Genomic DNA, 23,066 nt, shown 5'->3' on the forward strand with positions numbered 1-23,066 from the left:
CACCACTCAATAAAATGCTGCTCAAGTAAAAGGGGGCTAAATTATATCCTTTTAAGGATGAGTTCAAGAAGCACTGAATCACTGAAGATGGAGTTTCTAAATAAACAGAAAAGGATGTAGTGGTGAAGCAAGCCGTCAGGGTTCTTTGGGAAGGTACTTAAAAAGGTTACAGACACATCATGAAGTACAAGTAAAGAAGGATAAGCATTAGGAAAAGGCGAGAGGGAAGGGCCACCCTTAGGAGTTGGCTTTCACTCAGGCTAACAGAAATTCTCTGATGGGAAGAGAGTTTTGAAAACAAGACAAAACACACACACACCCCTATACACAACACGTGCCCAGAAGACAGACTATTAGTATCTTCTTAAAGAAATCTTACTGCCAGATCTCAGTGAAATTACCTGAGTACCAATATTGCAGCTGCCCCTAGCATGCCCACTAACAAATTAATAATTCTAACAAGTGCTACAGGTTTACGAAGAAAAAGAACTATATCACTACCATATGTCAACATTATCACAAACACAACTACACATTTATACAAATTTCTTTTTATTTTCCACCCCATGACCCAGTCATTTCACATTAAGACTGAAAAAAAAACAAGGAAAGAAAACTGGAGGAAAAAGTGAAGAAATGTGAATTAGGATACCTAACTTCAAAAGAGAAATTAAAAATGCTTCCAAAGAGAACTGGAGAACTGTTTGATCAAAACCAGTGATCCAATGTGCCTGATTCTGCAGTATTTAAACCCCAGGTCTCAGCCCTTCGCTGTCCCTCACTCCGCGTGGAACCAGAAGTGCACATGAGACCACTGATCCCCAGGGCTGCTCAGCCTCTGCCTCATGCTGCAGCCAACACAATGCTAGGTTGGTTTTCTTCATCTAAGGAGTTCTAAGCTAAAGTTTTTCTTCTCACACACTGTCATATAAAATGAGGATTTCTGTGTCATCCCTCCTTGCCATCACACCAAAAAATAAATTAATAAATAAAATACATACACAAATAAATACAAATTCCAAAATGTTAAATAAAACTGGCTTTTAAAAATCTAGATAAAACAAGGTAAGACTGAATTAGCCCTGAAGGGACTGGAAGATTTTTAAACGGGAAAAATAAACACACATACACAAAAAACACTGAAACTCGCAGGCATAGTGACAACTTTCTAAACTGAAATGTCTGGACTTTGGAAGGAGTGTCATGTTTCCCAAAGCCAACTTCTGGAAATCTTAATGCAGACTCAGAGAAATTCCTAACAAAATGAGCTAATGGCCGGGAAGAGAGTATTGAGCAAGGGAAGTGAGTGGTTCAATTTGCAAACATATCAAGAGAAAAGGAAGTGATATACTGCAAGAAAGGGTCAAGAAAAGCTCATGGCCTGTCATGAACTTTCAAAGCTATTGAATTTCACATGTTCTGATTTTTAGTTTTAAAAAACTGAAACTTACTAAAGGTCAGTAACAAGGACAAGTACCAAAGGTATCTTGGTATGCGTGTGTGTGGTGGAGGTCGGGGGAGGAAGGTAGGAAGAAACCAATACTGCATACTATAAAGCAACTGAAATATACAGATAAAACTGTGTTTGTCCTCTCTGGAGGCAAGAAATAACTAAACACCCCTTCCAAAGCTAGTTCAAGTCATGTGTCATCAACTCAATCCCTAGAGATGATTAGGTCAGTAAGAGCCTGAAAAGTACCCACCAACTGGTTTCGTGACATGTCTTTCACATTTGCCAGGAACAGCCAAATCCTAAGAAACTTTGCCTTCTTACCTTTCCCAGTTGCCCAAATAAGTTAGCTCTCTACTTTAAGAACTTTGCAAAGACTTCATTCACTATTGGCTCTGGCACCAGAAATGGGAACTGCTTAGTAAGCAGAGTTTATAAGGGTAATTGCTGCTTCTTCAGGTTTCTACGGCTCTGTCGGCTTTGGAGACTCATGAAAGGTCACCCATCTTCACCCACCCCATCTACATTGCAGCAGACTAGCCCCATTTGCTCTACAAAGGCAACAAGACAATTTCTAGCTGAAATTTATGATGGAACCTGATTCTCAGTGTTAACAGACTTAGAAAAGAAAATGAAAAGAAAGATATTCTACTGGGTTGGTGAAATACCAAACACCAACACAAACCCCTTTCCGGTTGCTGTTGACCCTGCACAGATGAGCTCACAGCTGAGTTCAGAAGTCTGCCTGCTCTGACCAGCCCGTGTCCTGACTGTCCAGTCACAGGAAGAACAGGTTTTCGCACAGCTGGATGGCTGGTTCGTGGTGCAAGATCTGTCCTGACAGGAAGGCTAGCTTGTGGGCATACTTGCAAGGAGCTGGAACTCTAATGGTACCAGGCCAATTCCAGTACATGTGGCATAGTTTGAAAGTCAACCTGTAGGCCAAGAAGAAAACATGAGCCTTATCACTCTCCATCTTCAGTGCAAAGCATGATTATGTCCTTCTGGGTGCATGACACAGCATATTTACGAGCAAACTGGGGGACTGAGGAATATATGATGCAACTTTTTGGAATTATTATTTTTAAGTGAAATTATTTCCACTATTTTTAAGTCAAGAGGACATGGGGAAATTCCCAATTTAGATGCTCCAGTTTTTATAGCAAAATAAGGAAAACAACAAGAACATTTTTTTTTCTCTTGTCTCAAGAAAAGGCTGCAGAAAGAGAAGTACCCCAGCAAAGTATTTATTTACTCTGAGCTCAAGAGCAATGGGGCTCAAACTTGGCTGTGTGTCATAATCAATGGGAGCAGTTTTTAAAAATACAAATGCTTCAAAATGCTTCGAGGTGAAGCCTGGTTGTTAGTAATTTTTTGAAAGGTCTTCAGGTCATTTTAGCATACAACAATTACTCCTCAAAAAGATATATCATTATCAATTACTCCTCAAAAAGATATATCATTATCATCAAAGATATAAAGAAACTCAAGGGGTAAGTGGGCGGGCAGTATTTGTCTTTTCTGATTATATAAGAGAAAATGAGTCTTAGTAAATCCAACTCCAAAAGATAAATTCAACATGCTTTCAGAAAAAAATGCTTTCTGAGAGAATCAGAAAATTATTAAGCCAAAACCAGTGATTTGTTGAATTAAGCCAAATCCAATTTGCTGAATTCAGAGGTTTTTAAACTCCAGGTCTTAGACTTAGCTCAGTGGCCAGAATTATTCACAAGTTAGGAGTAAGTTACTGGTCAGCTCACCTCTGCATATGATCAGGGCTCAGGTTTGCAGTGTTGAGAACACAAACATAATGGGTTGGAATGCCACAACCCTGCCGCACATGATGGGCAAGAAGGTAGAAGTCCACCCTAGTAAGGAAAAAGTACAAACTAATGGTATAGTTATAGAACTAGAGATGCTCCTTCATTCAAGGCTCAGAGAGGTCAAATGACTGGATCAAGGACATCACAAGGACCAAACGAGGATGAGAATTCAGGTCTCCTGACTCAACAGGCTATTTAAAAGTGGTGGTAGAAACGACCACATCTGTGTGCAGAAGATTAAGCATGCATATTCATAGGAAAAGAATGCATGTTCAATATTTTATACTTAAGAGGTAAAAGCTTCACTGGTGGTTTGTGTGTTTTCTAAATAGCTTTTAAAATTTTATTTTTTACCAGGAAAATCTCTTGATTCCATTCCAACTCTCTCTAGGCTACCTCGCCATTCCAATACCCAGGGAACGAAGAACTTCCCCAACCTATTCTTGTTGAAATACGAGAGTTTCGCCCACTTACCACTCACAGCTTGTTATCGTATGATCTACCACAGTCCCAGGGGAGGGAGTCGCAAAGTTCTCAGTGGCAGCCAGGTACAGGTTGGTGCTGATTTTCTTCTGCACTACAAACACCACCATCTTGGGATGATAATTCTCAAAAGCTTCAAAACACTTCTGTAGCTGAGGAATTTCATAGCTGGCAACTGTCTTTAGTTGGCCATCAGACACTCCATCACGGTACACCACAATCTTATCTGGGAGGCAGTGGTTCACCTGAAACGACACCTTGCTGAGGTGAACCGCGTGGCCCTAGGGCTAATGATCCCCCGCAGAGGGTGGCTCACTCAGCGAACAACCTGGAGACATGGCAGTAGGTCCCTCTGACAGCTGGGCCTGAAGCCACCGTATTGGAAGGGCAAGGAAAGGCAGCTTCTAGTCATTTCTAGATTTCCTCAGGGTAGCAAAACAGGTCTGCCACAGCCAAGGTGTTATAAAATATGGAACCAAATAAGCAAGCTCTGAGTCATATACACAAGGCTTATACTGAAACGGTGTGAACAAAGTCAAAAAGAAGGAAAATTACAGGCTTGAATCAATCTTCCTTCTACTTGGATTTAACACTAAATTACTGTCTACGCAAAGAACAAGGTGAACTGTTGAAGAGATTCTGACATATAACTGCACATGCCACAGATCCACCAACCTGATATTTTTGTGTATCAGCCACATCCAAAGTTGCTAATACAAGGATCCTTTACTAAATAATTATTCTGTGTGTGTGTGTGTGCGCTTAATCGCTCAGTCATATCTGATTCTTTACAACCTTGGAATTATTGCCCTAGTTGAAGTGCTTTTTTATCTTGTTTTTCTCTGTCTAGTATCTATTCCACCCTTTTTTTTTTTTTTGGTAAGAACATTTTAGTGTTCTTCTGCCTCCAGTAGGATAGTCTGGTGGGATTTTAATTTAATTTTAATTGCCTCCCCCTAATCCAGGCCTTCTCAGCCTCAACACTATTGATGTGTGGGACCAGTGAATTCTGTTACTGGGGGCTGACACCAGAGCACATTCCACAGTATTCCTGGCCTCTACCCACTAGATGCCAGTAGCTCTCTCTCCCAGTTATAACCCAAAATGTCTCCAGGTTTCCCAATGGGAGGACAAAACTGTGCCCAGTTGAGAATCACTGTGCTAATGAAAAGACAGGAGATGATTCCAGCTATGCCAGCAGAATGCTTTTCCCTCACTCTGACTCTTGGGCAGAGAACCAGAAACACCTGGAGTTTGATGGTGCTTTTTCAGGTCCCTGCTTCTAGAACTCCAGTCCATTTCCCAGTTTGACGCTCAACCTTCTCACCAATTCCCTGAGGCTCTTCATGATCCTACCAACTAATCTCCGTTTTGCTAAAGTGAGCACATTTCTGTGACTTCCCAAAGAGTCTTGATACGCTGTGTTAAAGGCTGGGTAACACAGGCACTGAGATCTGAAAGAAACCCTGAGTTCACAGGTGAGGAAACAGAGAAGTATGACACTGGATCTGTGATCAGCAGACCTGGGACTGAGTCTGCATGCGCTGCTCCTCAGCTATGCTGTTGAAGACTGTTCCCCACTTGAAAAATGATGATCACCTCACCTTCTTCTTCTTAGGGTTGGGAGATAAAGTGTGTGTATCATGAATACAAAAGTTGAAGACAGACTAGATCAAGGAAATACAGATATTCTGAAGCACAGAGAAGGAATCTAACAAGATCAATGGAGTATAAATCAGAATCAAATTCAACTAAGTATTCACTGATATTACGTCTTTCTTTAAAATTTGCTAACCCTGGCAATCCACTCCAGTATTCTTGCTTGGAGAACCCCATGGACAGAAGAGCCTGGCAGGCTACAGTCCATAGGGTCTCACAGAGTAAGACAAGACTGAAGCAACTTAGCACGGCACGGCAACCAACCACTGAGGGTGAGTCACTATACTTGGTCCTACATAAGATTCCAGTAAGAGTGAAGGACATGATTCCTGTTACCAAGGAGCATGAAAATCTTATAATATAGTTAACAGTCAACAATGGTAACTTTTCTAGGTCATCTAGCCCAACCTCTTCATTTCATATGATCTAGGAGGGTCAAAATATGAGACAAGTCACAATACTGAAACATTAATAGTAAATATACATTATCAAATCACTTCAGTACTATGGCAAATACATGAAACAATAAATTCAAGGATATCTTGAAAGGAGGACTGTGCTTGTTGGCCTGGTGTCTCTAGCACTAAATACAATGGTGAGGGTCAAGGAGATAATAAGTATCTGCTGAAACTTTGAGATGTTCTTTTATGTGTGATTGCATTCATTCACTGAACAAACATTTAATGCCCACTAGATATGAGCCACTGTGCTAGTCTCATAAAAATTATCTTGAAAGGATGTGCAAGTATTAGTCGCTCAGTCATGTCCGACTTCTTGTGACGCCATGGACCGTAGCTGGCCAGGCATCCATGGAATTCTCCAGGCAAGAATACTGGAGTGGGTAGCCATTCCCTTCTCCAACGGACCTTCCAGACCCAGTGATCAAATCCCCGTCTCTTGCCACTGCAAGCAGATTATTTACCATCTGAGCCACGAGGGAAACCCAAAAATTATCTTGATACCTTCCAAATATTAGTGGAACTTAAAACTGGGGAGACACACACATAAAAGTAAATGCTCTCAAGACATTATAAATAATATAACAAAGGTATAAATAAAATGCTATGAGAACAGAGAAGTGTAAGACATTTGTTCCCTGGAGGAATATGTGAACCTCAGTGAAATAATCAGCAGACACTTCAGTCAGCAAAGAAGGGTAAAAGGATTCCAGGTAGAGCTGAGCAAAGTTCTAGACTGTGACTAGATAAGGGGCAAGTAAACAACTGGAGACTGACCTATATGATGATGTAAGTAACCCAAGTGTCCATCAACACAAGAATGGGTAAGCAAAATGTGGCATAGACATCCAACAGAATATTATTCAGCTCTTAAAAGGGAGGAAATTCTGCAATGTACTACAACATGGCTGAACTCTGAAGACATTATGCTAAGTGAAACAAACCAGTTGCAAAAAGACAAATGAGTATCATTCCATGGATGTGAGATAATCAAGAGTCATCAAAATCAGAGACAGAATGTACAATGGTGGTGGCCAGGGGTGAGGGGGTGGAGAGCATGGGAAACAATTGTTTAATGAAGAGAGTTTCAGTTTTACAACATAAAAAGAGCTACGGAAATGGATGATGAAGACGACTGCACAACATTATCAATTTCCTACCATTAAAAAGTTATACTTAAAAAGGATAGAATGTTAAGTTTTATATGTATTTTACTTAATTAAAAAACAGTGGGGGCTTCCCTGGTGGCTCAGTGGTAAAGAATCCTCCTGCCAATGCAGGAGACATGGGTTTCATCCGTGGTCTGGGACAATCCCACATGCAGCAGAGCAACTAAGCCTATGCACCATAATGATTGAAGCCTGGGTGCTTATAGCCCATGCTCTGCAACAAGAGAAGTCACTTCAGTGAGAAGCCTGTTCACTACAACTAGAGAAAAAAAAGTCCACGTGGCAACAAAGACCCAGTACAGACATTAAAAAAAACAAAATGGGGGAAAAAAAGGAGGAAGAAGAGGCCAGCAAGATATTGGCAACAGTAGGTTCAGTAAGGGTAGGCTAAATTCTGGAAGAGTTCCCAAATAATCACTGGCTCAAGAGAACTCCACCCTAAGATCCTCCCAATTCTGCTAAGACAAGGGAAGTGAAGGTAGAACTGAGAAGCAGAAAGAACCTATACACTCACACATCGTAAAGCTGGCTGCCTGCAACTTTTGATTCCAAAGGTAACACCGTGGCCCTTCTGTCTTCAGAGTCAGACACCAGTCAGACCAGGCTGGTAGTCACAGCCACAGCCAGAGTCACATCAGAAGCAACAGGGGCTGCATCAACTACAGCTGAGTTTAATTTTCTCCAACCTCAGGCCAAATAACAGATAAACTCAACATCAGGTGATTACTAATCATGAGCGCTAAAAGCTAAGGCAAGTGTCAAGAACAGCTTGGCTTTGATTTTCACACGTGAATGGAAAGCGACCCTGGTACTCAGACTCACATGTCAGGCTTTAGTGGCCCATGAGACATCCCAGTACTAGAGGAGCCTCGCAGGCAGTGGGAGATGTGGTCCCGGAGCTCTGACGAATGCTATGGGCCACAGCAGTGGTTCCCTGTGCTCTGGGCTCCAATCCTTTCCCATCCAGGAGTCCCTTAGTCATTTTAGGGAGTCCACAAAGTCAAAACTGTTCTCACAATACCACTACATTACTTGGCATTTTCACTCCAATTCTCTCACAAATATTCACCAGAATTTTCCACAAAGTAAATGATGTGTGACACCACAATAAATTAAATGCAGGATATTCCCTTGCCTTTTACTAACCCAAACATAACAGCCATTCACTGAAATGAAAAACAAACATTACCAAACATTTTTAAAGTAGTTTTTGACTACTCTTGAGTATCTCATATATGTGCAATCATAGGGTATTTATCTTTTTGTGATTATGATCTTTAAAATGTGATTTTTGTTATTCACATGTATTGAGCTTATTAGTATTTGAAAGTAAAATTTAAAAATATAAAATGCTCTCAGTTTTAAAATCTAATATGATAATCACTGATAGATATACACTTATACAAACCAAAAACTCAGTAATATTTAAGGTTTCCTTAGACCAGAAAATCTGAGAACTGCTGCACTAGAAAAATAAATCTAAATACAGACTTTTAAATAAAACCATAGATGAAATGAAGCTTGCCAGCAAGGCCTCACTCATAGACCAGGAATTCTGGGATATCCTACAGCTGAGGATAATTGGAAAAGCTGGACAAAATATAAAAACATCTATGTGAAGGCACATCAGAGGAAGGGTGGGGCCCCAGGGAAATAAGCCAACCTTTCGAACCTGTTTTTCCCTCAGCAGCATGTGTTAATTTGTTGATTCCACACACGTACGTAAGCTAGATGGATGTTTGGGAGTAGTGTTTTTTCTAATTCACAGCTTTAGTGAGATATAATGTGCGACACCGTAAAAGACACTCTTTTAAGGTACAAGAATCAGAAGTTTTAAATTTATAGAATCTTGCAACCATCATCAATTTTAGAATATATTCATCACCCCAAAAAGGTAATCTCATACCCACTAGCAGTTATTTTCCATGACCCCTCAACCCCAACTCCTGGAACACACTAACCTACTTTTTGTTTCTTTGGATTAGACTGTCCTGGACAAACATAATCAATAGGTGGTCTCTGTGACTGAATAGTTTCACTGAACATAATATCTTCATAGTTCACCCACGTTGTACCATGTATCAATACTTCATTCCTTTATGCTGCCAAATAGTATTCCATCACATTGTTTGCCCATTCATCAATCATATGGAGTATTTTCACTTTTGGCTATTATGAATAATACTGCTATGATCATCATATACATGTTTTTGTGTGGACATATGCTTTCAATTCTTTTGGTTTACATCCAGGAGTAGAACTGCTGGGTCTCCTGTAACTATGCTTAACATTCTGAAGAAATGCCAAACTGTTTTTCAAAGTAGCTTGACTGTTTGGCAATCCCACCAGCAATGCATGAGGGTTCCTATTTCTCCACATATTCAACAACACTCTTTTATTTTAGCCATCTTAGTGTGTGTGTGGGCTCCCCAGTGGCTTAGATGGTAAAGAATCTACCTGCAATGCGGGTGACCTGGGCTTGATCCCTGGGTTGGGCAGATCCCCTGGAGAAGGGAATGGCAACCCACTCCAGTATTCTGGCCTGGAGAATTCCATGGACAGAGGAATCTGGCAGGCTACAGTTCATGGGGTCACAAAGAGTCAAGACACAACTGAGCAACTTTAACTTTCACTTTAGTATCTGTGTGGTAGCATCCCATGGTATGTGCATGTTTTGAGAGACTTTGTTTTTCAGACCAGTATTAAGTTTACAAAGAAACAAGAGGCCGTAGTTCAGAGTTCCCATATACACCTTAGCCACCAATCACACACAGTTTCCCCTATTGTTACCATATTACATTAAGATAGGACATTTGTTACAGCTGATGAATACTGATACATTATTATCAACTAAAGTCAACAGGTGGCCCAGTGGTAAAGAATTTGCCTGCCAATGGAGGAGATGAAGAGACCTGGGTTCAATCCCTGGGTTGGGAAGATTCCTGGAGTAGGAAATGGCAATCCAGCCCAGTATTTTCACCTGGAAAATCACATGAACAGAGGAGCCTGGCAGGCTACAGTTCATGGGGCCACAAAGAGTTAGACATGACTGAGTGAGTGAGCACAGCACACAGTTTATATTAGAATTTACTCTCGTACATTCTATAGGCTTTGAAAAATACATGCCATTTGTCTACATCTGTCACATGTCATTTGTAGTATCATATACAATATTTTTACAGTCCTAAAAATCCCCTGTGCTCCCTATTTATCCTATCTTCACCCTCCCAAACCTCTGGCAATCACTGTCTATTTACTGTGTCCATAGTTTCATGTCTTTTCCAGACTGTCCTATAGTTGGAATCATACAGTATGCAGCCTTTTTAGATATGCTTCTTTCACTTACTATTACGCATTTAAGATTCCTCCAGATCTTCCCATGATTCAATAGTTCATTTCTGTTTACTGCTGAATATTTAACTGTCTCGTGTATTTAACTGTCATTTAACTGTGTATTTAAATTCAAATATTTATTTGAATATTCAATGTCTGTGTATTTAAATTCAAATATTTGTTTAAATAATTAAATTCAAATATTTATTTGAATATTTAATATGTCGTGTATTTAACTGTCACCTACTGAAGGATATCTTGGTTGCTTCCAAGTTTTAACAATTATAAATAAAGCTGCTATAAAAATTGTGTATTTTTTTTTTGTGTGTGTGTAAACATATGCTTTCAACTCATCTGGGTAAGTACTAAGGGGTAAGACTGCTGGATGGTATGGTAAGAGAATGTTTAGTTTGTAAGAAACTGCTGAATTGTCTTCCAAAATGGCTGGACCATTCCACACTTCCTCAGGCAATGTTGAGAGATTGCTCTACATCCTCACCAGCATTTGGTGGTGTCAGTTTTTGGATTTTGGCTATTCTGAAAGATGTGCAGTGGTATCTTGTTTAAATTTGCCATTCCCTAATATTATTGAGTACCTGCATATACTTATTTGCCATCTGTATATGTTCTTTGATGAGAAGTCTGTTCAAGTCTTCTGCCCATCTTTTTACTTCTGAGTTTTTAATAATTCTGTTTTTTAAGTAACAGGACTTTATCAGATATGTGTTCTGCAAGTATTTCCTCTGAATATGTAGCTTTTTTCCATTCTCTTAGTGTCTTTCACAGACGTTTTAAAAAATTTTAATTAAGTTCTGTTCATCAGTTCTTTCTTTCATGGACAGTGAAATGTCCACGTGGTAATAGGTAGTGCTTTGGTATCAAAAGGTCATCACCAAACCCAAGGTGACCAAGAATTTCTATACCTTTTATACCTTTTACAGTTTAGTATTTTAACACTAAATTTGTGACATTTTGAGTTACTTTTGTGAAAGGTATATGGTCTGGATATAGTTTGTGGGTTTTTTTGTCACTGTTTTTTTTTTTTTTTTTTTGCATGTGGATGGGCAGCTATTCCAGTACCATTTATTGAAAAGAGTCTCCTTTTCCCACTGAAGTGCCCCTGTTCTTTTATCAAAGGTCACTGGAATGTATTTGTACCAGTCTATTTCTGGGCTGTTACCTTGTCATCTTTTGTCAGCACCACACCATCTATACTACTGTAGATTTACAGTAGCCTAAGTCCCCTGATTTTGTTTTTCTTCAATACTGTGTTGGCTACCCTGTGTCTTTTGCCTTTCCATTTAAACTTTGCTGGGATTCTGTTTAGTGCTACACTGAATCTATGGATCAAATTGGGAAGAACTGACATCTTGACAATATTGAGTCTTTCTATCAATGAACATGGGATAGCTCTCCCTTTTTTTAGATTCTTTGATATTTCTCATGACAGTTTTAAGAGTTTTCTTCATGTAGATCTTACACAAACTTTGTTAGATTTATATCTGTATATTTCTTTTTTTTTGGTGCTAATACAAATTGTATAGCTTTCAATTTCAAATTCCAATTGTTCATTGCTGGTATATAGAAAAGGAATTGATTTCGTGGTTTTTTTTAGCAATTTAATTTTGTATATTTACTTTGTATCCTGCAACGTTATAATTCCAGCACAGTTCTCTTTTGTTGTTGACTTCTTGAGATGTCTATGTAGACATGCCATCTGTAAAGTTTTCAACTGTATAAGTTTTACTCCTTTTTGTCTTTTTGCATTAGCTAGGACTCCCAGCATGATGCTGAATAGGAATGGTGAGAGAAGAAACACTTTGTTCTTGATCTTAGGGGGAAGTATGTAGTTTCTCAGTATTAGGTACAAGGTTAGCTGCAGGATTTTTGTAGGTGTTCTTTATCAAGTTTATGAAGTTCCTCCTATAGTGCTAGTCTGTTGGGAGGCTTTTTTATTTTTTTAATCATGAACGGGAGCTGATTTTTGTCAAATGCTTTTTCTGCATCTATTTGTGTGACAGGATTTTTCTTCTTGAGCCTACTGATGGACTGTATACAAATTTTCAAATGCTGAATCAACCTTGTATAATTGGACTATAACCCACTAGGTTGTTGTACTCTTTTCAAGGGTTGCTTTAACAACCACAGACTGAGTTGCTTGGAACAACAGAAATGTACTCTCTCATATTTCTAGAGGGCAGAAGTCCAGAACTGAAGTTATCAGCAGTGCAACATGCGTCCTCCAAAAGCCCTAGGAAAGAATACTTCCTTGACCTACTTTAGCTTCTGGTGGTTTCTGACAATCCTTAGTGCTTCTTGGATTGTATATACATCACTCTAATCTCATTTCTACCTTTGCAGTGCCTTCTTCTGTGTATGTGTCTCTGCTTGTTTATATGGCCTTCTATAACTCTGTGACCAAACTTTCCTCTTTCTGTAGGAATACAATAGTGGCTTAGGGAAAGAGTTGATTACAGCATGTTAATCTTGTATCTTTCACCCTGCTGAACTTTTATTAGCTACAATAGTGTGTATACATGTATTCTTTATGATTTTTTTGTATGTAAGATAATGTCAAATAGATACAGAGAGTTAACTTGGGACTTCCCTGGTGGCCCAGTGCTAAGACTCCATGCTCCCAATGCAGGGGGCCCAGATTCGATCCTTGGTCAGGGAACCAGATCCCACATACCATAACTAAGAGTTTGCAAGCCACAACTAAAGATCCCACCTGCAACTAAGACCTGGTACAAACAAACAAACAAACAAACAAACTATTTTAAAAGGCATACTTTAACTTCATTTCCAGTCTAGAAATCTTCTGCAATTTTCTTATGATATTTTTGTCTAGCTTTCAGTTCAGTTCAGTCGCTCAGTTGTGTCTGACTCTTTGTGACCCCACAGACTGCAGCATGCCAGGCTTCCGTGTCCATTACCAACTCCTGGAGCTTGCTCAAAAACTCATGTCCATTGAGTCGGTGATGCCATCCAACCATCTCATCCTCTGTCGTCCCTTTCTCCTCCCGCCTTCAATTTTTCCCAGCATCAGGGTCTTTTCCAGTGAGTCAGTTCTTCACATCAGGTTGCCAAAGAATTGGAGTTTCAGCTTCAGCATCAGTCCTTCCAATGAATATTCAGGACTGATTTCCTTTAGGATTGACTGGTTGGATCTCCTTGCAGTCCAAGGGACTCTCAAGAGTCTTCTCCAACAGAACAGTTCAAAAGCATCAATTCTTCAGCACTCAACCTTCTTTATAGTCCCAACTCTCACATCCATACATGACTACTAGAAAAACCATAGCATTGACTAAATGGATTTTTGTTGGCAAGGTAACATCTCTGCTAATATGCTGTCTAGGTTTGTCATAGCTTTTCTTCCAAGGAGCAAGCATCTTTTAATCTCATGGCTGCAGTCACCATGTGCAGTGATTTGGGAGCCCAAGAAAATAAACATTGTTTCCATTGTTTCCCCAGGTATTTGCCATGAAGTGATGGGACTGGATGCCATGATCTTAGTTTTTTGAATGTTGAGTTTTAAGCCAGCTTTTTCACTCTCCTCTTTCACTTTCATCAAGAGGCTCTTTAGTTCCTCTTTGCTTTCTGCCATAAGGGTGGTATTATCTGCATATCTGAGGTTATTCTCCCTGCAATCTTGATTCCAGCTTGTGCTTCATCCAGCCCAGCATTTTGCATGATGTCCTCTGCATGTAAGTTAAATAAGCAGGGTGACAATATACAGCCTTGACATACTCCTTTCCCAATTTGGAACCAGTTTAGCTTTAGTATCAGGGTAATACTGGCCTTATGGTACAAACTGGAAAATGTTCCCTCCTTTCCTATTTTCTGGAAGAGTTCGTGAAAGAATATTCTTTCAATGTTTGGTATAACTAAAAAGTTTTGATGGTTTGTGCATTTTTTGGAGTTTGTCCATCTCACTTAGGTAATCTAATTTCTGGGCATATAGTTGTTCATTTCCTAAAATCCTTTTTATTTCTGCAAAGTCAGTCTTTCATTCCTGATCTTAGTATCTGATTCTTCTCTTTTTCATGGGTGCTAGCTAAAGGCTTATCAATTTTGTTGATCTTTTCAAATAATCAATTTTTGGTCGCACTGATTTTCTCTGTTGTTTCTTAGTGTTCCAGTTCACTTATCTATGCTATAACCTCTATCAATTTTTCCCTTCTTGCTTTGAGCTTAGTTTGCTCTTCTTTTTCTAGTTTTTAAGATGGAACTTGGGTTGTTTGCAGATTTTTGTTATTTAATATAGGTGGCTCAGATGGTAAAGCATCTACCTACAGTGCAGGAGATGTTCGATCCCTGGGTTGGGAAGACCCCCTGGAGAAGGAAATGGCAACCCACTCCAGTACTCTTGCCTGGAAAATCCCATGGATGGAGAATCCTGGTAGGCTACAGTCCATGGGGCAGCATAGAGTCGGACACAACTGAAAGACTTCCCTCACTCACTCACTCATTTACAGCTATAAATTTTCTTCTAAGTACTGCTTTACATACATCCACAAGTTTTGATATGTTTTATTTTCATTTATCTCAAATTGTTTCCTAATTACCCCTTTGATTTCTTCTTTGACCTCTTGGTTACTTAAGAGTATTGTTTAATTTCCATATAGTTGTGACTTTCCCAAATATCCCTTGTATTAACTTCTAATTTCATGCTATTGTGGTTTCAGACCATATTTTGCAGAGTTTTAGTCTTTTTAAATGTACTGAGTCTTGTTTTACATACATTCTATCATGGAGGATGTGTCACGTACATTTGAGAAGAATGGGAGTTCTGTTGTTGGGTGCTCTGTAGATGTCTGTTGAGTTAGATCACAGAATTGTTCAAATACTCTATTTCCTTGTTGATCGTATTTCTACTTGTTCTATCCATTACTGAAAATGGAGTTTTGAAATCTCCATCTATTACTGAATTGTCTATTTCTCCTTTCATTTATATTTGTTTTTGTTTCATATATTTTTGGATCTATATTGCTAGTTTCACATAAGTTTATGCTTTATGATCTTCTCATGGACAGACCCTTTTGCTATTACAAATGTCTTTTCTTGTCTCCAGTCACAACTGCTGTCTTAAAGTCTATTTGGCCTATTAGTATTGCTACTCCAGCTCTCTTTTGGTTATTATTTGCATGGTTTATTTTCTTCTTTTACTTTCAACATACTATGTCTTTGAAACTAGAATATGTCTCGTGTAGAAAGTACATCGTCATATTTTCACTTAATCTAAGTTACTAATTTATACCTTAGATTTAGTCTATTTACATTTAGTGCAATTACTGACAGTAAAATTTACATCTGCCATTTTACTATTTGTTTTCCACATGCCTTATATCTTTTGTGTCCCTCTATTTTTCCTTTACTGCCTTAATTTGTATTAAACAGGCATTTTCTAGTTACCATTTTAACTCCCTCATCATTCTTTTTCTTATATTTTTGAGTTATTTTCTTAAGTGTTTCACCTGGGGATTACAATTAACATATTATAACAATCTCATTTGGTCAATTAATACAAAGTTAACTTTAGTATTGTTCAAAAACTTTGCTTCTATATGGCTCTATTCCCTCCGCTCCCCTTTGTAACTCTGTCATACAAATTATATATTTATATACTGTATACACATCCAATTAGATTTATAATTATTGCTTTTTGCCTTTGTCTCTTAAAACACAAACTAGAAGAAAAGTTACAAACAAATATATATTTTTGCTCTGTTTTATCTATATAGTTACCTTTTCCGGGGCTGTTTATTTCTTCATGTGGATACAAGTTACTGTCTATGTCATTTCATTTCTACATGAAGGACTCCCTTAAGTATTTCTTGTAGGACAGGTTTGCTAGTGACAACCCCCCCCAGCTTTTATCTCAGAATGTCTTACTTTCTCCTTTTAAAAAAAATGAGATATAAACCACAAAAAATCACCATTTCAAAGAGTATAATTCAGAGATTTTAGTATATTCACTAAATTACGTACCTATCAACACTACCTATTTCAATAATATTTCCATCACCCTGAAAATAACCTTGTACCCATCAGCAGTTATTCCCTATTCCTGCCAGCATGCTCATTCTCTGGAAACCAGCATTTTGTCTCTACAAATATGCCTATTCCAGATACTTCAGATATGCATGCTAAGCCACTTCAGTAGTGTCTGACTATGTGGTAGCCCACCAGGCTCCTGTGGCAATGGGACTCTCCAGGTAAGAATACAGGAGTGGATTGCCATGCCCTCCCCCAGGAGATCTTCCCAACCCAGAGATGGAACTTTCATCTCTTATGTCTCCTGCATTGGCAGGCAGGTTCTTTACCACTAGTGCCACCTGGGAAGCCCATTCATAGAAACGGAATAATATAAATACATGACTTTTTATGTCTAGCTTCTTTCACTGAACACAATGTCAAGGTTTCGCCTTCATTTCTGAACAGGAGCTTTTCTGGATATACAATTCCTATTCAACCTTCTTTTTCTTCCAGCATTTGCAATATGTCATCTGACTGCCTTCAGGCCTCCATGATTGCTGATGAGAAGTCAGCTCTTAATCGAACTGAAGATGCCTTGAACATAACGAGCGGCTTTCACTTGGTGCTTTCAAGATGCCCTCTTTGTCTTTTAGCAGTTTTACTAGGTTGTGTCTCAGTGTGGGTATCTTTGAGTTTTTCCTATTTACTGTTCATTGGGCCTCTTGGATGAATGGGGCTATTATTTCCTCCAGTGTTCTTTCTTCCCTATCCTTTCTCATTACTCCCCTTCTGGGAATCATATTATGTTCATATTGCTATGGCTGATGTTGTCCCACAGATCTCTGAGCCTCTGTTAGAATTCCTTATTTTTTTCTCTTTTCTTCACACTTCATAATATCAACTGACCCATCTTCAAATTTCTAGCTATTTCTTTCTGCCTAATCAAATCTGATGTTAAGCCCCCATAGTGAAATTTTCATTTATTACATTTTAGAATGCCAGAATTTCTATAAGGTTAATTTTCTTAAAAATACCTTTATTCAGATAATCCATATACCATGTAATTCAGCAATGTAAAGTGTAAAATTAAGTGGTTTTTAGTGTATTCACAGATATATACAACTATCACCACAATCAATTTTATAACATTTTCATCACCTCAACAAGAAGCCCCAAACGCTTGAACTACCACCACTCTACATCTCTTATTCTCTCCCTAACTTAGCCCTAAGCAACCATTAATCTACTTTCTGTTCCTAAAAATGTCACTGTTCTAAACATTTCTGATGAATGGATTCATGTAATATGTGAATATGTGGTCCTTTATGACTGGCTTTTTTCACTTAGCATGACATAGTCAAGGTCCAGGTATCACTTGCTGTTTCACCTAATCTATATTTTTTCCTCAAAAAATTTATTATTTTATTTTCTCTTCTCTTGTCTCAATCGTTACATGGTCTTCTTTTATTCTTTTAGTGGCTACCCTGGAAATTACAACTCTTTAGTGTATCAAAATATAATATATATTAGTACTTTCACCTTTTCCTCAATAATTAAAGAAACTCAAGGCACTGGAATTTCATTTACTTCTCCTAGATATATTATATCTCCAAGATATAATGTTATTGTCATTAACTTGAAATTTATACACACAAATGAATATATATCCATTAAAAATATTAATTATTTTAGATGGTGGGCATTCATTTAAATTTATGCCCATGTTTGGCACTTTTACTCCTATTTTTATTCCTTTAACCATTTCTACATTTCTTTCTGGGGTAATTTTCCTTCTAGGTGAAAAATGCTCTTTAGTATATGCCTTCAGTGGAAATCTGCCAATAATAGAGTCTTTTTTTCAACTTACTAAAAGTTACTTTTAGTGGATATCAGATTCTATGTTGGTAGTCATTTTCCTTCAGCATTTTGTAGCTACTCTTTATCTTGTGGTTCAAACTGTTTGACTAGTTCACTATTTGTCAATTTGTTGCTCCTTGAAGATAAGTGCTCTTGTTTTCCTTAACAGGTGTGTATATATATAATATGTCTTAACAGGTGTATATATATATTTGTCTTTACTTTCAACAGTTTATGTGCCTGCTGCTGTCGCTAAGTCACTTCAGTCATGTCTGACTCTGTGTGACCCCACAGACGGCAGCCCACCAGGCTCCCCCATCCCTGGGATTCTCCAGGCAAGAACACTGGAGTGGGTTGCCATTTCCTTCTCCAATTCATGAAAGTGAAAAGTGAAAAGGAAGTCGCTCCGTCATGTCCGACTCTTTGCGACCCCATGGACTGCAGCCCACCAGGCTCCTCCGTCCATGGGACTTTCCAGGCAAGAGTACTGGAGTGGGGTGCCATCGCCTTCTCCAATAATGTGCCTAAGTGCACTTTTTATATCCTGCTTTGGATTTGACGGATTTCTCATCTCTATGACCTGATGTGTTTTCTATCACTTTTAGAATGTTCTTTACCACTGTCTTTTCTGCCCTCTATTCTCCCTTACCTCCTTTTGGGCCACTTATGTGTGTATTATATTTTAACTCCATAACTCCCATGTCTGTTCCCTTGTTATATTTTCTAACCCTCTGTATCTCAGTGAAATTTATTTTTTTTACCTTTATTTTAATGGTCTATTTCCTCAATTAAGCCTAAACTAAGGTTACCCATTGTTATGCACAAAGATATATTTCTCCAAAATTTGTGTGTTAAAGACCTAATCCACCATACCCAGAATGTAACTGTACTTGGGATATCTATTTAAAGAGGTTATTCAGTTTAAATGAGGTCACAGGGGTGGGCCCTCGTCAAATATGACTGGTGTCTAAGAAGAAGGGACTGGTACAGACATACATGAGGTGAATATTATGTGACCCAGAGAGAAGACAACCATCTTTAGGACAAGGAGAAAGGCCTCAGGAGAATCCAGCGCTCTAAAATAGCACCTTGATCTTAGACTTCCTACCCTACATAATAGCTGTGAGGAAATAAACTTTTATTGTTTAAGCCACTCAATCCATGGAATATTGTTATGGCAGCCCTAGCAACCTAATGCACCAATTCATTGACTGTTTAATTTTGGTAAGCGTCATTTTTAGTTCTATAAATTTCAGTTTTTCTCCACAGGACTCCCCAAGAATTCTTTGCTAAAAGTCTTAATGTTATCTTCCATTTCTCTGAATTTATTAAGTATAGTTATTTTAAAACCTATCTGATTACTCATCTGGCTGAATCCTCTGTGTATCTGGATCAATTATCTGTTATCTTCTTGGTTTTTCAGTTCTTTCATTTTCTCTTGTATCTTTGGTTATTATTTACTGATTGCTAGATACTGCAGAAAAAATGTGATGCCCAGGATACTACTATCTTCCTTCAGAGGATTTTTATTTGCTTTTGGCAAACAGGCAGTAAAACTAGCAGAGTTTACCTGAATCCATATTCAAGAACTGAAATTAATTCAGAGTTGGTCTACCTACAGTTCTTCTTTATTTAGAGTCTGCAGCCCTTCAGATTCACAAGTAATGGGGAGCAGACTCCAGATGACACTGATGTGGGGGCCCAGGCCTCTAGCTTTTGATTTCTAAAGACTTCAAAAGTGCTTCATAGCTTTTCAGTGTTTCAGCTGCCTCTTCCAGAATTAGCTTATGTCCCTAAAGAGAAAGAACCCAAATGCAGCTCTCATCATTTCTCTGTTTCAGTCTATTTGTATTTTCACCTACTTAATCTTTCTTTTCAATTAAACTCAAATATATATGATAACTATGATATATATACACACATATGTATGTATATATATGTATTTTGAATGCATATTTATGTATATATGTGTATGTATATAACTATATCAAACACATGTATATACATGAGTGTGTAATAGTCCTTTTAAAAAACTGAATGCTAACATAGCACAGACACAGACATAGCATAAACAGAGAATACCTCATTTTACTGTGCTTTACTTCACTGCATTTTGCAGATATTGCATGTTTTACAAATTAAAGGTTTGTGTCACTTTGTGTTAAGCAAGTCTATCAGTGCCATTTTTTCAACACATTTTTAAATTAAGATATGCATATTTGTTTACTGAACACTTAGTAAGATTATATTATAGTGTAAACCTAACTTTTATATGCACTGGGAAACTAAGAACTTGTGACTCATTTCACTGCAGTACTAGCTTTACTGTTGTAGTCTGGGACTGAACCCACAATATCTCTGAGGTATGCTTGTATTTACATTATTGTTAAGCAAGTAATACAAATAATGTGGGGCCTGGAACAATGTTTTTCACACAGAGAAGATTCAAGTCTGTTTCTTCCAGGTACCTGGAATATTTGCACTATGAGAAACTTGGAAACACTAACACACCAGATCATCATATCTGATTCAAAAATTTTAAATAATGCAAAGGTGAGCTGTAGTTTGCTTTCAATCACTCTTATTCCTAGAAAGTAGCCCTTTGGGGTCCTAAAACCAAATGATGGAGGTTTTCTAGTGCAATCTAGTTTTAGGGGCTTCTAAAGTCTAATGACTGTCCACCTAGAAAAATACTTGCGCTTGACAAAAGCAGACTGTCAAGAGCATTCCTCAAGAAATGCTTCTTGAACGAGAAAGTAAGGACCTCTGAAAAACCGTTCAACCATAAAGGCAACAAGCATACTGCACAAAGGGTCAAAAACAACCTTTTTAGGGCTGTGAAAACTAACTAGAGCTTGAAAGAATCTGAACAGCATTTATTCAATAAAACTGTCTGGATCTTGAGCTTTGTGGTATTTTAACTTGTTCTGTTCATATCCCTTTTTCTTTGCAATAGCTGTAAAACCTGCAGTTTCACTACCACAGTAACTGTAAAAATAATCCAGCAATCGCTGGAGGATGCAGAACATTCAAAGCATTTGAAGAAATTCTTATCCTGTCATTAGCTGATCACTAAGCTAAACTATTTTATATAAGCCATGAAGTTAAAAGATGCTTACTCCTTGGAAGAAAAGTTATAACCAACCTAGATAGCATATTCAAAAGCACAGATATTACTTTGCCAACAAAGGTCCGTCTAGAAAGGCTATGGTTTTTCCAGTGGTCATGTATGGATGTGAGAGGTGGACTGTGAAGGAAGCTGAGCACCAAAGAATTGATGCTTTGGAACTGTGGTGCTGGAGAAGACTCTTGAGAGTCCCTTGGACTGCAAGGAGATCCAACTAGTCCATCCTAAAGGAGACCAGTCCTGGGTGTTCATTGGAAGGACTGATGCTGAGGCTGAAACTCCAATACTTTGGCCACCTCATGCAAAGAGTTGACTCATTGGAAAAGATTCTGATGCTGGGAGGGACTGGGGGCAGGAGGAGAAGGGGATGACAGAGGATGAGATGGCTGAATAGCATCACCATCTCAACAGACAAGAGTTTGAATAAACTCCGGGAGCTGGCAATGGGCAGGGAGGCCTGGCGTGCTGCAGTCCATGGGGTCGCAAAGAGTCAGACACGACTGAGAGACTGAACTGAACTGAACTTATAAGCAAATATACTGGGAAGTTGGGTTAAAGCCTCCTCAGGATGTATAATACTGATGGAAAAATAACTGCTCGGAGGATGAACAGGATTAGCAAACCATAAGCTAACTCCCGCGCTAAAGAGTTTTGTACGAGTTTATTTTAAGGTACAAACAGAATTCGGAGTGGGTTGCCATTCCCTTCCTCAGGGGATCTCATGACCCAGGGATCGAATGCAGGTCTCCTACATTACGGGCAGATTCTTTACCATCTGAGCCACCAGGGAAGCCCAATAAATGAAGAAGGGAATAGTAATTAGTATAGAAGTTTTAGAATATAAGTAAGACTTTTTAGAGCATATTAGTCTTTTCTTTAAGTCTACCCCTAACCCAAACTGACCCCTCCAAAAGTTAGGCAAATTCACAATGTTACTACTTGGCTCATAGAAATGCAGTAGAAGTGATACTACATGGATTTTAAGGCTAAGGTATACAAGGCAACACATTTTCCACCTGGCTCTTCCAGTCTCTTAGAATGCTCAAGCACTGAGCCCAGCCACCTTGCTTCAGGAAGCCTAAACTAGCTCATGTGAAAAGACTACATGAAGATGCCCAAATGGAGAGGAATGGAAGCCCACTGTCCAACTTCCTGACAGTGAACATCATAAATGCTCACTGGATGTCACTAAGTTTTAGGGTATTTTATTACACAGCCATCAATAACTGAACAGGGCTCAAGTAATTTACAACCTAGAGGGAGAGATAAATAAAGATACAAACAACTAACAAAAAGCAGGATGTGATGATCACCATGCAGAATGTAAACAGAAGGCCTTGAGAAAGGACCATAAAAAATAAGTCTAGTTCTTGCCTGGAGAATCCCAGGGACGGGGGGAGCCTGGTGGGCTGCCGCCTATGGGGTCGCAGAGTCAGATACGACTGAAACAACTTAGCAGCAGCAGCAGCAGCTAAGTATGGCTCAGCTGGTAAAGAATTCGTCTGCAATGCAGAAGATCTGGGATCTATCCTTGGGTTAGGAAGATCCCCTGGAGAAGGGAAAGGCTACCCATCCCAGTATTCTGGCCTGGAGAATTCCATGGACTGTACAGTCCATGGGGTCGAAAAGAGTTGGACACAACTAAACCGCTTTCACTTTCTTTCAAGGGACAGAGCAGAGGGGGTAATATGAGAAAGGCTTCACAGAAGCAATCTTCAAGCTATGAAC

At 38.8% G+C, this 23,066-nt stretch overlaps 1 protein-coding gene across 2 annotated transcripts in view; it reads right to left on the reverse strand.

Moving 5' to 3' along the window:
* Window positions 1-535: 535 nt before the first annotated feature.
* Window positions 536-23,066, reverse strand: part of PIWIL2 (piwi like RNA-mediated gene silencing 2) — a 67,083-nt gene continuing 44,552 nt past the window's right edge. For both annotated transcript variants that reach the window (XM_027964350.3, XM_060409221.1), the window contains exons 21-23: window positions 3,748-4,001; window positions 3,211-3,318; window positions 536-2,385 (exon numbers count right to left, since the gene is read on the reverse strand). In XM_027964350.3, coding sequence (XP_027820151.2) covers window positions 2,229-2,385; window positions 3,211-3,318; window positions 3,748-4,001 — 519 coding nt within the window. In that variant the 3' untranslated portion in view covers window positions 536-2,228. The remainder of the gene's footprint in view (window positions 2,386-3,210; window positions 3,319-3,747; window positions 4,002-23,066) is intronic.

Source organism: Ovis aries, chromosome 2, assembly GCF_016772045.2.
Source record: "Ovis aries strain OAR_USU_Benz2616 breed Rambouillet chromosome 2, ARS-UI_Ramb_v3.0, whole genome shotgun sequence".
Lineage (NCBI taxonomy): Eukaryota > Metazoa > Chordata > Mammalia > Artiodactyla > Bovidae > Ovis > Ovis aries.